We start from the raw sequence: 14,699 nt of genomic DNA, 5'->3' as shown, positions 1-14,699 counted from the left end.
AAGCCACAAGGTGTCATGGTGGCTCAACTGGTAGGACTCTTGTCAGTCTAGACACGCAGGTTGTGGCTTCAGGTTACATACCAATGCTAACACAGCTCAGTACTAGGGTGTCTGTGCTGTGCTGCATATTTAGAAGTGCACATTCTGCAGTCCTTTGGATGAAAGTCAGTCAGTCAAAGTCCAGCCTGGTTGTTTCAGACTGGCTGTTTTTGTCAGTGTTAAATATCTTAGCTGTCTCACAAGCAATACGCTTAGTATGCTGGCTTCTTGACCAATCATTTTACTTTACATTATTAACCCTGTCAGTGTGCTAAGAGGTACTGAAAAGAGCTGAGCTAGTCACAGCAAAAAATAGACTTGATGAATTGAACCTCTTTCTGCTCACAGCAATTCTGTGAACAGATAACTTCCTGGAATATATTAATTATTCACATTTTAGACTAATTTTTGCTAATTTTTTTTTTAACTCACTGGATTTATCACCAATTTGCTGTAAGTACACAATATTCTATATTCAAAATTCAACTTGTGATTGGTCATACAAGCCACACGTACTGTTTCTGTTCCCTGGCTGGATGACCATAACCCTTATAATTATGATGAAGGCTTAAAAAGCCACTGAAGCTTTGAAATGATTCAGTCTAATTTTTTCTTGTTACAGCCACATGAAGTCATTGAATGTCAAGCAGTGTCCCATGCCACATAAAATACACAGGTACATGGCATTCACTAATCTCTAATTTTCCACCATCATCAGTCATTGACGCTAAATAGCTTCATATGTATGCACAGACCTGGTTATGGAGGTGGCAGGAAGATCCTTGCCTGGCTTGTTTAATTGCTCTGGGCCAGGGCTCTGGCAAGGGTTTTTTGGAAATTATCCCCTTGATGGGTCAAGTAGCATCCTATCTCATATCAAATAGGCAACCTCCTGGCTGAATACTTGAGAAGGATATATTAAAATTCACTTTCTCCAAGTATTCATGAAGGTGAAACTCAACTGTTCAATGTTAACAGAAAGCAAACTCATAAAGGGCATGGATTCATTTTTAAATTCAAGTGAATACTCATAGACATTTTTACTGCAGTATTTGTTACACTCTAATACAGAGCTGTTATCTACTGTATTGGTTCCGCCTACAACTCATGCCAGCACATTCTTCATAATGAGCCTACCCTTTATAATAATAATCATGGATGTGCACAAGGCATGGCAATCAAAGGGTTATTACCATAGCTTGTTGGCACACTGTTCATGATTACATGCAGGATTCCATTCAGTGCATAATGCCAAGTATCCCACAAAGCATTACTACATGATAATTATTGCTATGTAAAACAGATAGATGAGCTATATAATAATTGCAGTGCATCATATCTGAACTCCTAATTGCTAAAAATGATACTTCAAATCACGTACACAACATTATTAGCTAATTACCTTAAGAGTTAACTGATACTCTTGTAATGAGGACTAGGGACAAGTGACAGGGCTATTTAGTACCTTCATTCAGAGTATATCTTCACCACCTGCCGGATAAGTGGGCAGCGATCGATCCAGCGGGGCAGTGTAGACATAGCCTGAGTGTAGAATGCTACCATTCTGATTAGGTAGCATTTCACACTGACTTTGCTCAGGTCTAAAATAGCATATATGTTGCAAGGCAATGGAAAATCAAGCGCACATATTTGTTCTGTCCAGTCTCAGATAATCTGAAAGGTTCCATATCACAACAAAGAAATTGGATGTGGAAATTTGGTCTTGTTTCCTAGCTTCTTAAGGAATAAAGTAAGAAGTGACGTAACCTGAATTTTGGAGGAGGATAAAAGGTTGCCCATTTTTGCTTTATGTTTTTAAAGAGTATTTTCTTTTATATATATATATATATATATATATATATACACGAGTGCGTGGGTGCACACAGGCACATATGCACATATTGAATTTTGTATACCATAGGTTTCAGAGTAACAGCCGTGTTAGTCTGTATTCGCAATAAGAAAAGGAGTACTTGTGGCACCTTAGAGACTAACCAATTTATTTGAGCATAAGCTTTCGTGAGCTACAGCTCACTTCATCGGATACATACTGTGGAAAGTGTAGAAGATCTTTTTATACACACAAAGCATGGGTCATCCTTCAGGATAGGTTGTAGATCCTTAATAATGCATTGGAGGGGTTTTAGTTGGGGGCTGAAGGTGATGGCTAGGCGTTCTGTTATTTTCTTTGTTGGGCCTGTCCTGTTGTAGGTGACTTCTGGGAACTCTTCTGGGTCTATCAATCTGTTTCTTCACTTCTGCAGCTGGGTATTATAGTTGTAAGAATGCTTGATAGAGATCTTGTAGGTGTTTGTCTCTGTCTGAGGGGTTGGAGCAAATGCGGTTGTATCGCAGAGCTTGGCTGTAGACAATGGATCGTGTGGTGTGGTCAGGGTGAAAGCTGGAGACATGTAGGTAGGAATAGCGGTCAGTAGGTTTCCGGTATAGGGTGGTGTTTATGTGACCATTGTTTATTAGCACTGTAGTGTCCAGGAAGTGGATCTCTTGTGTGGACTGGACCAGGCTAAGGTTGATGGTGGGATGGAAATTGTTGAAATCATGAAATCTACAACCTATCCTGAAGGATGACCCAACACTCCCACAAATCTTGGGAGATAGGCCAGTCCTTACCTACAGACAGCCCCGCAACCTGAAGCAAATACTCACCAGCAACCACATACCACACAACAGAACCACTAACCCAGGAACCTATCCTTGCAACAAAGCCCGTTGCCAACTGTGCCCACATATCTATTCAGGGGACACCATCATAGGGCCTAATCACATCAGCCACACTATCAGAGGCTCATTCACCTGCACATCCACCAATGTGATATATGCCATCATGTGCCAGCAATGCCCCTCTGCCATGTACATTGGTCAAACTGGACAGTCTCTACGTAAAAGAATAAATGGACACAAATCAGATGTCAAGAATTATAACATTCATAAACCAGTCAGAGAACACTTCAATCTCTCTGGTCACGCGATTACAGACATGAAAGTTGTGATATTACAACAAAAAAACTTCAAATCCAGACTCCAGCGAGACTGTTGAATTGGAATTCATTTGCAAATTGGATACAATTAACTTAGGCTTGAACAGAGACTGGGAGTGGCTAAGTCATTATGCAAGGTAACCTATTTCCCTTTGTTTTTTCCTACCCCCCAACTCCCCCCCCCCCCGACGTTCTTGTTAAACCCTGGATTTGTGCTGGAAATGGCCCACCTTGATTATCATACACATTGTAAGGAGAGTGATCACTTTAGATAAGCTATTACCAGCAGGAGAGTGGGGTGGGGGGAGGTATTTTTTCATGCTTTGTGTGTATATAATAAGATCTTCTACACTTTCCACAGTATGCATCCGATGAAGTGAGCTGTAGCTCACGAAAGCTTATGCTCAAATAAATTGGTTAGTCTCTAAGGTGCCACAAGTATTCCTTTTCTTTTTGTGAATACAAACTAACACGGCTGTTACTCTGAAAAGTGTAAGGATAGAAAGCAGCAGGTATGCGGGCACTGTATGTGGTAGGAAAGCCAAAATTGTTCTAATTACTCAACCATCGGGCAGGGAGAGTGGGAGGGGATGTGAAAGGGCAGCTATTTGGTCTGTATAACAGGGTGACAGTTTTCCTAGTGGCCCTCTCTGCTGGCAGGTTTAGAAACCTACATAAAGATGTGAACACATTGTGGCAGGTGTAGCCCATTAAAATCCACCCTAGATATAAAGAGATATGGGAGCTGACTGGAGAGAGAGGGGGGAAATACAGTTTATAAACAGAAATATCTACAGGCCAAGCTTAGGAAGAACGACTAGTCTGACGTTTATTGTTTTGTTGTGGTTATCCAATTACCAATAAAGCTCTATTTTGCTCTGGAGCAGATGGGAACACCATGTGCTCACTGTCTAAGTGTGGGAGAATGGGAAGGTGTGGCTGGGTTCCCATATAGCAAGTGGTTTGTACATTAGTGTGCAGAGTATAGGGTGGTAAAGAAGGAGCATGTGCCTCATATTAAGGATATCAGTTGGTGGCTCCTTCACGGGGCCATGAGCATGGGCGTGTACTTGGCGCGGTTCACCCCTATCCCGGACACCTGCCCCTTTTGTGGTGTGAGGGAAACCCTGGTGCACATTTACCTGGAGTGCGCCAGGCTGCAGCCCCCATTCCGGCTCCTCTTAAATATCTTGTTAAGATTTTGTTTGCACTTTTCCCCTCACCTTTTTATTTATGCACTCCCTATCCATGGCCCCACAAAGTCATGGGACCTCCTGGTCAACCTCCTCCTGTCCCTGGCTAAAATGGCCATCTATAAAACCAGGGTGAGGAGGTTAGCTGATGGAGTCTCCTGTGATTGTGCAGCCTCCGTCCATTCACGTATCCGGGCAGAGTTCCTCTGGGCAGCATCCGCTGACTCCCTTGACACCTTCGAGGAGCAGTGGGCACTGTCCGGGGTTCTCTGCTCGGTGTCCCCATCTGGTTCCCTTCGTTTGACCCTTTGATGGGTCAAGTAGCATCCTATCTCATATCAAATAGGCAACTTCCTGGCTGAATACTTGAGAAGGATATATTAAAATTCACTTTCTCCAAGTATTCATGAGGGTGAAACTCAACTGTTCAATGTTAACAGAAAGCAAACTCATAAAGGGCATGGATTCATATTTAAATTCAAGTTAATACTCAGACATTTTTACTGCAGTATTTGTTACACTCTAATACTGACCTGTTATCTACTGTACTGGTTATCTACTGCACTCCTGTCCCTGTTATTTCATTTGTTGGTCCCCGGAATTACTTGGTTCCCAGGTCCTGTGGATTCTCCTCTTAGGCTGAGGGGGGATCCTTTAGCAGCGGGCGGGCTTCCGCCTGCCCACTTCCTGGATCCCAATAGGACTAAGGAGCAACTGGAAGAATTGCCCTGGTGTGATGAGCCATGGGGCTGGGCAGTGTAAAGAAGTTTCGTTCCGGTGGAGCTTCAAAGCTCAGGTTCTGCATCCCTACTCCTGCAGGAGTTTTAGCCCTAGCAGCACTTCCAGCTCCTCTGAAGCTTATGGGCTCCACCGGCACCTCACTCTAGCATCTTCCTTTGGTCCTGGCGAGTTTATAAACTTTACCAGCCACCAAGTCCTGACGGCCGTGAAAGTTTTTGTATAGCCTATACATTTTTCAGCCAGGGCAATTTTCACTGGTCCCTCAGAATTAAGCTCAACAGCTAAGTCTCCACATCTTACTGTTATCTGACTGTGGGTTATAGCCCCTGGGTAATCCTGCCTGATACTCTGTCCTTTCTTATATATTTATATATAAGACAGTTTGGCAACGGATAAGTCTACACTGGAGCTAGAGGGGTACACACATGAGCTCTACCTTTGTGCCCTGTGCAAAAGTCCCTAGCCTAGGTGTTGAGCTGGGAAAATCAGCACAGTTGGAATGCTTGGTGCATGACACACATGCAACTTTTGGCAAAATAACACAAAAAATGTACCCTACAAAGTAAAGTGTCTAGTAAATATGTTTTAATTTCTTCAGAAGGCCACCCTTAGATATTTTTAGTGATACACACAATGGAAGCTAATGCACCGAATGCATCTAAACCAAATAGGGTATTTTTTTAGGTCTGATCTAGCAGTCCTACTGCAGGCAAAATTCCCACTGAAATAAGAGCACAGGATTGGGTCCATCACATATGATCTCAGTTCTCCTCCTCACAATAAAAACAGCTTTTGCTTTTCAGATAAGATCTGCATTGTAAATTGTGGCTACACCCAATCTGAAGAAGACTGAGTTTTGAACTATTTATGTTGCTTTTTTTTTTGCTCAAAACATGCTTTATGATCTTTATAAACAATGAGCTGGTAAGGATCTTTGCAATTTAAGGAGGAGGTTTACAGAAGAGTGTTCCCCTTAAAATTCACATTGATTTTTCCCCTCCAAAAAACCAAATAAGACACTCTGTGCTTGCCAACTATATAGTTCATGTTCTATATTATAGCTCAAGAAAAACAAACAAGCAGAAAGCCCTCACTGATTGTAAGCTAAGAATCAACGTGGAAAGGAAGTGAACTGATTTTTTTCTAGCCTCATAAATATTGTTAGTTTGTAGCAATTTTAATTGAAAACAGCCCCAACAGAATTGTTTTTAAAAAAGAGAAAAAGAAATCAGTAAAAAAAATACAAAGACCCCATGTCAGTCTAAAGGGGCTTGTGCGGTCTATTTTAAAAGTGACCTTTACGTTCAGACAAACATGCTTTAAGAATGGTCTTTTAAAGTACCTTGCTGGGTATTAGGATATTTGAGGGTAACATTCTCAAATTCTTAACAACAAGAGTCAGCGTCTCAAAGCATTTTGGGCTTCTCCCCACCACAAAACACAACCTCCTCTGAAACAAACTCAGACTTATTATACACATGGTACCAGAGATCTGTTTGTGATATCAAGTTGCTATGTGAACAAATGTGATGTCACAACACAGAATTTTATGACTAATATATTCAAAAATGTATCAGAAAGGAGAAAAAAAAGATGATTTCATAAAACAGCAATCTGAGGAAATAAGCCAGGGGGAAAACAGAGAGAGAGAGAGAGACTCTTCCATTTAAGTATGGAGTATAGAGGGGTTGTTTTTTTTTGCTTTAAATGTTTGGTTTAATATCTGCGTAAATAAATTTCCAGTATGTTTAAGCAGCTGTTTTTAAATCACTATTTATTGTCTTTTACTGATATTCTTCATTGTGAAATCTTCACTTCTGTGAAATTTACTGTACAGATTAATAAAAGCTAATATGGTTTGATTGCTTTGTTTTGGTTTTAAAGAAAGAATCATATTACTCTAAACTACTTCTCCAGTCACCTCTATAACACTGTTTTCTGAGCCAGGTATGAAGTTAAATGTTGCATATCAGACATAATAGTTAATGAAAAATATCACCACTTGTGATAGAGACAAACATATAGACTGCAGGACAATTTGAATAGCCTATAATACAAACAACTTCCAGAAATACAAGGAACCTAGAAACAAGTGAAAAAGTTGCCATATTTCATTGCATATTGACGATAAAGAAATTGATCAAACTCTAACCTGTCAGCAGCTATAAGTGATTTATCTGCAGCATGTTGTAGTATCAGAGGATATTTCAAACGTGTTATCTCTTTATTTTAAAATATTTTTAATTATAAAAATTCTAATAAAATAGGAATTGCAGCATCAAAGAAGGAGAGAGGTGGTTTCTTTTATGTTGGAAGTTCCATGGAGAAGGAGATATGAAATCTATTTACCAATTTACCAATACTTTACACTACACATGAAAGAATTCTTACATGGCTACAATAGATTTATTCTCTAAGTATGTTAAACTAATACAGATATCCAAAACATTCAGATAAATGGAGTATGGATGTACAGGAAAGAAATCCCATGGTCACACACACAGCAAGAAAACAGCTGCATTTTTATAAACCAAGAACTTCAGTTACCTGGGATAAAAGTTAAATGGAGTTTACCCTTATTTCTGTCAGCCAACTTAAACATTTTAAAGAAAAAACTTATGTTTACTTATTAAAATCATGTATGCTAGAAGGACATTTGACTCCCCATGTTGAATTAAGAATTGGTGTATTAATTTACATTTTTAAAGGAAAAGAACCACTGTATCAAACTTCTGTGTGATTTGACTTTTTTTCTCACAACCTTTAAAGAGGCTGAAGTATGGCTGAAGGCTGGTTAACAACCTGGGCTCTAGCACAGTTTAAAATCACATAAGAAAGAATGATTTCAGAGTAGGAGCCGTGTTAATCTGTATTCGCAAAAAGAAATGGATGGGTCATTACACAAAGTAAAACTATTTCCCCATGTTTATCTACACCCCCCCTCCCGCTCTCCTGCTGGTAATAGCTCACCTTAAGTGATCACTCTGGTTACTGTGTGTATGGTAACACCCATTGTTTCATGTTCTGTGTGTATATAAACCTCCCCACTGTATTTTCCACTGAATGCATCCGATGAAGTGAGCTGTAGCTCACGAAAGCTTATGCTCAAATATATTTGTTAGTCTCTAAGGTGCCACAAATACTCCTTTTCTTTATAGGAAAGAATGAGTTTGGTAGTGACAGCCTTTAACCATTGGACAATTCTCTCTACATCACAAAACCATCACGGAATTGGGCTTGACTTTGCTTAGGGTAGACCCAGGATTTAAAAGCCAATTATAGGAGCACTGGAAGCACTGGGGGTGGGACAGGCCTTGAAGTGCAGAAGAGTGTGCTGTGTCTAGCACGGTTTAGAGTTATCAGTTCTTCACCCATAGCTACCATTTATTCCTAAAGAAAACATACTTAAGAAAACAGAAACCTGGAAGCTGTGCCTAAATTGCATTTTGCTGAGCTTCATTTGCTTAGCATCTTGAGCTACAGATACACATGCTTCATTAGAGGTTATTCTTTATCCCCACCCCATGCCAAACCAATCAGGCTTGATGCAAAAGGCTTTATAAGGCCTGCCCTCAGGCCTCAGAACAGCTGTATCCCACATTTGCATCCCCAAGGAGATAGTAGACCCTGCCTCCCAGGGGGAAGGAGAGGGGGATGCAGCAACGGCGGACCTATGTAGTGACGGCTCCACTGATCCCAACCCACCCTTTCTTGGCCCTGAACATACTCACATACTCACAAGTCCAGCTGAGCAGTAATGTACAGGGAGCCACTGCGAAGCTGGACTTTGCAGCATGTGGGGTGAGGGGAGGCATACAAGAGACTGTCCCACGACCCTCTATCTTGGACCTTCCTTTGCTGAAGAGGAAGACTGTTGTTGGACTCTAGAGGATTTACTAAGAGAGTTATTGTTGTGCATCATGAGACAACCAAGATAAATGTTTGTTGAAGGCTGTAAAGTGTGAGGTTGTGGGGTTTGGTTTTGTTAGGCATTGTGGTTCCACCCTTCAGGCGTCCTTGCTTTCGATTGGCCTTGTCCAAAGTAGGTTCAAAACGGGTCCCAGAAACCCTCCACCCCCTCCCATTCCTCCCTTTTGGAAACTCCATAACTGCGTTCCCCTTAAACTGCTTTACTTGTGCTACCTTCCCTGTGGGGTTGAGTGTATGCAAGCAGCCTCCATCAGAGGCCATCACCTACATTATTCCAAGGATTGCCTGAGGAAAAATGCTTATTTAGTGAGCCCATATCCCTCAAAGCCCAAGCACATTCCTTCCATAACCTGCAAGGCTCCACTGATCAGGATGTAAGATATCCAAGGCTGGTCGTAATAAAACTCTAGAACTCCACAGCTACAAATCACAGATGGGCTTATAAGTGTGTAAAATGAGTGTGAAACTTCCACTCTCTACCTGCAATTAGACAACAATGCGTCATCACAATCTTTCCACATCTAGCCACCGTAAACATCAAAATGTCCAAGGAACTAAATTTTGTATTAAGGAACCTGCTCTAGCACAAGTATGGGTGATGGCGCTGAAGGTAGTTAGAGAATCATATCTGCCTCAACAAGGAGCAATGCCACAGTCCAGGCATCAGGAACTCAGAAAGAAAAGAAAAGAAGAATTTTAACATCGAACAATCACAAGGCAAAAGTATTTTCACACCTAGAAAAGAAAAATTCATAAGGGTGCACTTTTCATTATCTGAACTCTGTCTGTTATAGCCCACTGAAATCAGTGAGGGTAACAGCAAAGAGGGGTAAATTATCCCTTCCTCCTCAGAGTAGCCCAACCAAAAGAGCATATATGGAGCAAAATTTTAATGAAATGTACTAGACCCTACGTTTGGCTCAGCTCACGTCAGCAAGGCAACAGGGAAAAGTCTTTCTATAAGTCCTCCAAAAAGTTTTGGCAGTGGAAAATTTGTAACTTAGGTCTAATCAGAAAAAAGGGCATATTTAAAATACCGAAAATACCATTGATGCAAAAAGGTTGAATTGCCAGTCACATGTACAGCTTTTCAAAATAACTTCTACAAAATAATCCCAAAGTGATCGTTCGATAGCACGTTCTCTTTCCTGCTCATGTGTAAGATACTACAATTGTTACATTTATTTGTATGGGAATGTAAGTCACAGAGTTGCAAAAACCAAACAAATAAGCAATAACAAAACACAACACCTTCCACACCCAAGTATCAATCACTGCCAGCAGCTAACGACCTGAGGCAAAACTGAGAATACTTAATATGACTAAGGAAGCAATGAGCATCTTTAAATTTTCAGCTACTATCAACTGTATTTAACATATACAGACCAATATGTTTAGAAAATAGCAGCGTTAGGAAATCAGTCACTCTCTAGCAGTTAACCAATCAGAAAGCAGGTCACATCTTGTTAGTTGTATCATATACATTAAACGTCATGAATTCTCTATGGGTTAGCTGACAATTCAGGCATGTGTATTTTATTTTATGATAACCTCGTGTTCCCTTAAAGAATTATAGTACAACAAATAGATTCATCTTAAATTCCACCAAAATCCTTCACTGGGGCTCTTGACACAAATTCACAGGGCACTTCCACTTTACAGAAGGCTATTCATTCTACAAGATTTATACTTCTTAAAGTGTGTTCAGTGCATCCACAGTAAACTACTTTGGAAAAACTGCAGCAGGAAGCATGTGTGCTGCACAGACACATGGGCAGAAATGCAGCCTGATCCAGTCCACACACACTTTCACTCCAATAGACCAAAAGTGTTGCTTCATTAAATTTTTAAATCAAAAAGTATTAAAAGTATTTCTACCACTTCTTTTCATTTAGCATATTCTTTAAGGGAGCTGATCTCCATGTACAATTCAATATGTACAAAGCAGTAACAGACTACACAAAGCATTACAACAGTACGTTTCTAGGTATTCTGACAAGTACATGATAAAGTCATGAACTGATCGTTCGTCTTGATAATGGCAACTCTTTTCTAAACATGCACATATTTCAGTATCTGTGTGTTACGCACATGTGTTCTTTAAGGGCTGCTCTTGAATAAGTTTTTTAAAACTCTGCTTCTGGTTGCTGCTATCTTTCATATTTAATGTTAAGACTTTGAAAAACAAATACAGGTCATGGTTCACTTCCCTGCAAAGGAGAAGCTTTAGTTTAGTGCAACTGATCGAGGAATACCTTGCAACATTATAGCTGTAAATGCCAACAGGACAGATCCTGAGCAAACACACTTAAGGAAAAGGAATTTTGCTCAGATTGGCATCAAACCTGAAGTGCTGTACTGTAATTTCAAGATTTCAGCCTATACTGGTATCTACTCAAAGAGTTGCTCTGCGTGAAAATATAATGAGGATTACGCAATTAAACTACTAAATTAATTAGGGTGTTCATTCCTGTGTAGATTGTGCTATCTAATGGGACGCTTCAGCCGGAATTCAGCCTGAAACCTATCACAGTCCATGCACAGTAAAACAAGGCTGAGGGACTTACCTCTGCACGAGACTGCAGCCTCTTGTTCATTTCATAGATTCGGTACTCTGGTTGCACCATGTATGGTGAGTGTCTCCTATAAAATGGGCCAAAAGGAGAAGAATAGAAAGGGTCATGTGGTGTGCTGGACATCTTGCCTGCTTGCAGAGAATCAAGCTACACAGAGTATCATCAACATCCATACAGAGCACATGGGCTGTGTGTTCTTCACAGTACAAAGTAGCAGCAGGCAGCACACAGAGAGAGAAAGAGAGAGAGAGAGAGAGAGACACACACACACATACACACAGACAGACGCACAGAGAGAGAGAGAGAGAGAGAGAACACACTGGCTGGAAACTGCTGTTGGAGCCCTTCTATAGCAGGAGACAGAGAGAGAGGGGGGGGGGGGAGAGAGAGAGAGAGAGAGCACAAGCTCCAGAGAGAGAGAGAGAGAGACTGGATAGCTTCAGGCACCACTGCTTGTTTTTAAAGAAGCAGTTTGTGAAGGGGTCATTTCCTGTCCACACTGTAGACTACTTCAAAAATATAATTTTCTTTTCAGTCTGACAGAGGTCTAAGGTTTGGTTTTAATTTTTCCCAGCCAGGACCCCTTAGGAACCTGGTAGCAAAGGCTTGTTAGCATATAGGTGGTTTAACTGCTGCCTGAGCCAGTACCCTAAGAACACCACACTTGTATAATATCAGAAATGTGGTGACTACAAAATACATAAACAAAGGCCACAACAACATCATGCATTTGGAGCCCGGTGAGTCACTTCTAGAAGACTGTAGAGATCTGGCAGTTCCAAGTGTTTGTGTTTATCTCCAGTGGTTTCAACAGCCTATTACTCTTCTTCATGTTTTTTGTTTTTTACATTTCAAATCAACAGTTAAAGGATTATAAAGGGGTTTGGCTCACTGTTTCACCAGAGACTAAAAAACACTGTGGAGAGAGAATTTGCACAGAGAAATAATCTCAGTAATACACTTCACGCAACAGAGAACACTCAAATGCTAACAACATAAACCTCCCAGAAAGATATAAAAAGCAAAGAATTCGGGGGAGGGGGTTGTTTAAAGGTGGGTGGGGGCTATATAAAATAACTGCTGAAAAATCTGTTTAGCAATAAATTATTATAGATAATCTAATGGATCATTTTAAAATAATAGATCCAGTTATTTTCCAAGACTGTTTAAGTACATAAATCTTTGACCAATTGCAGTATATTATAAATGGAAGAAATCCAAAACTGCCCATGGGAATCACATCTTAAAAGTGATGGGTGAAATCTATCTGACTATTAAATTCATATGAAAGTTCTGGAACCTGTAGTGTGTGGATTAAAAAGTGTTTAATATGTAGAAAACTGAAATGGGTTAATCTACTACATGGGAGATTAAAAGTTTTTGGGAGGGAAGTTTTTAATACCCCTGTAAAAAGCTTGTTAAGGCAAGGACTGTGTCTTTTTATATTTTTGTAAGGTACCATGCAGATTTACAGCACAGAAAAATTGTAAAAATTATAATAAAGAGGCCTGAATTAATCTGTGGTGGAATTTCATTCAAATCAATGGAGTTAGGGAATCAGGGATGGATTTCGCGAATATGAACAAGTTAATGACAATATGAGCATTTTCATACTGCTTTTCATGCATACACCTCTCAGTGCTTTGCAAAGACAGGTAAGTAGTATTTCCCCCATTTCACAGATGGGGAAACTGAGGCACAAGCAGTCAAGTTTTGGCTGGTTTCCTGTTTATAACCACGGGAGACATTTTAGCGTCACCCAATGCTATCAAATGCTCCTAGGTTCACTAGAACTTTGACATGGACTATACTTTGCCAACTTTAGTCAGTGAACCTCAGTTTCAGGATTAATTATGAAAATTTCAGATTATTGTTGGTCAAGGAGGGGTGAGATAGGAATCATCTTGAATGCATCAGTAATAATGTTTAGCAGAAAATTTTCCATATATTTTGTGAGATTCTATAACATGTTGCCTATTAAGTTGGTTTGTGGGCTTCCCACAAACCTTCTGTCACCATGCATAAGGACTGGCAGACAATATATGGAGACAATGGGTATTTTACTTCCTCTTTTAATATTCACTACATATCTATATTGTATTGGTGATATCATTTCCAGAAAATGCTGATCAACTGGCAAGGACCACACCGGTGTTACACAAACAAAGTCTGATTCAATTGTGCTGCAATGACACAAATGACATTACCATATAACATTCAACCGGTACACAACTAAGGGCTTGTCTTCACAGTGTATTAGTCTGCACTAAAAGGATGTAAATTCTAGTGTGCATTAGTATGTTGTGCACTAACTGGTGCATGTGCATGCTGCTGGCGCACACTAAAAGTTCCCTAGTGCACAATGATATAGTCCTATTTGAAACAGGACTACATTAATGCGCAGTAGGGAATTTTCAGTGCACACCAGCAGGGTCCACATGGACCAGTTAGCACACAACATGTTAGTGTGCACTAGAATGTACATCCCCCTAGTGCAGAGCAGCACACCATGTAGACAAGCCTGAGTAAGTGTGGTAAATGTATAAAGTGGATGCAGCCATGATACAGAACCTCAGAGTTAGGAACACCTCAGGAATGGAGGTTGTTCGTAACTCTAAAATGTTCCGCGGCTCTGAATAAGACGTTCCAGACTTCAGACACTGGGGTGGTTGGGGCTGTAGCCATGGGGAAGGGGGGAGGAGAGGCAGGGCTCAAGGTGGGGGGGGGGGGCTTGGGGCTTTAGACCTGGGAGGAGTGTTGGGGGTCGGGGCTTCAGCCCCCCAGCTCCGTTTTTGGCTTCTGCCCTGCAGCGAGCACCAGAGCTCAGGGCTGCCCACAGCTCTGCTCCCAGTTTCAGTGGTGGGGGGGCACACCAGGGGCTTTAGCAATGGGAGGAGCGCTGTGGCTGAAACTGGCACTCCCCTTGTAGCTAAAGCCCCAAGCCCTGGCGCCCCCCACAGGGCTGAAGCCTCGAGTCCCAGTGCTCCCCCTGGCCTAAAGCCCTGAGCCCCAGTGCTCCCAAGGGTCAGAAGCCCCGAGGTCCCCTCCCCCGCCTGGAGCCCTAATTCTCCAACACACACCCTGTGGCTGCAGCCCCAAACCCCTCCTCCCCCACTGAAGCCCAAAGCCCCAGGGCTAAAGCTCCAAGGCAGTACAATACTTTCTGGTTGGTTTTTTTTATTTATTTATTTGGGGGGGGGTTGTCTCCGCTACTGTCTGAT

At 41.2% G+C, this 14,699-nt stretch overlaps 1 protein-coding gene across 6 annotated transcripts in view; it reads right to left on the bottom strand.

Annotated features, from left to right (window-relative positions):
* Positions 1-14,699, bottom strand: part of LDB2 (LIM domain binding 2) — a 490,344-nt gene that overhangs the window by 273,324 nt on the left and 202,321 nt on the right. For 3 of the 6 annotated variants that reach the window (XM_084627461.1, XM_084627458.1, XM_084627457.1), the window contains exon 2: positions 11,470-11,545. In XM_084627461.1, coding sequence (XP_084483587.1) covers positions 11,470-11,545 — 76 coding nt within the window. Of the gene's footprint in view, positions 1-11,469; positions 11,793-14,699 lie in introns of those variants that run through there. The other 3 variants (XM_084627460.1, XM_084627459.1, XM_084627462.1) reach the window with 1 other exon arrangement.

The sequence above is a fragment of the Lepidochelys olivacea genome, assembly GCF_965140295.1.
Source record: "Lepidochelys olivacea isolate rLepOli2 genome assembly, chromosome: 4".
In the NCBI taxonomy this organism is placed as follows: Eukaryota; Metazoa; Chordata; order Testudines; family Cheloniidae; genus Lepidochelys; species Lepidochelys olivacea.
Note: the sequence above shows the minus strand (reverse complement) of the source record. Positions and strands in the feature narration are given on the sequence as shown.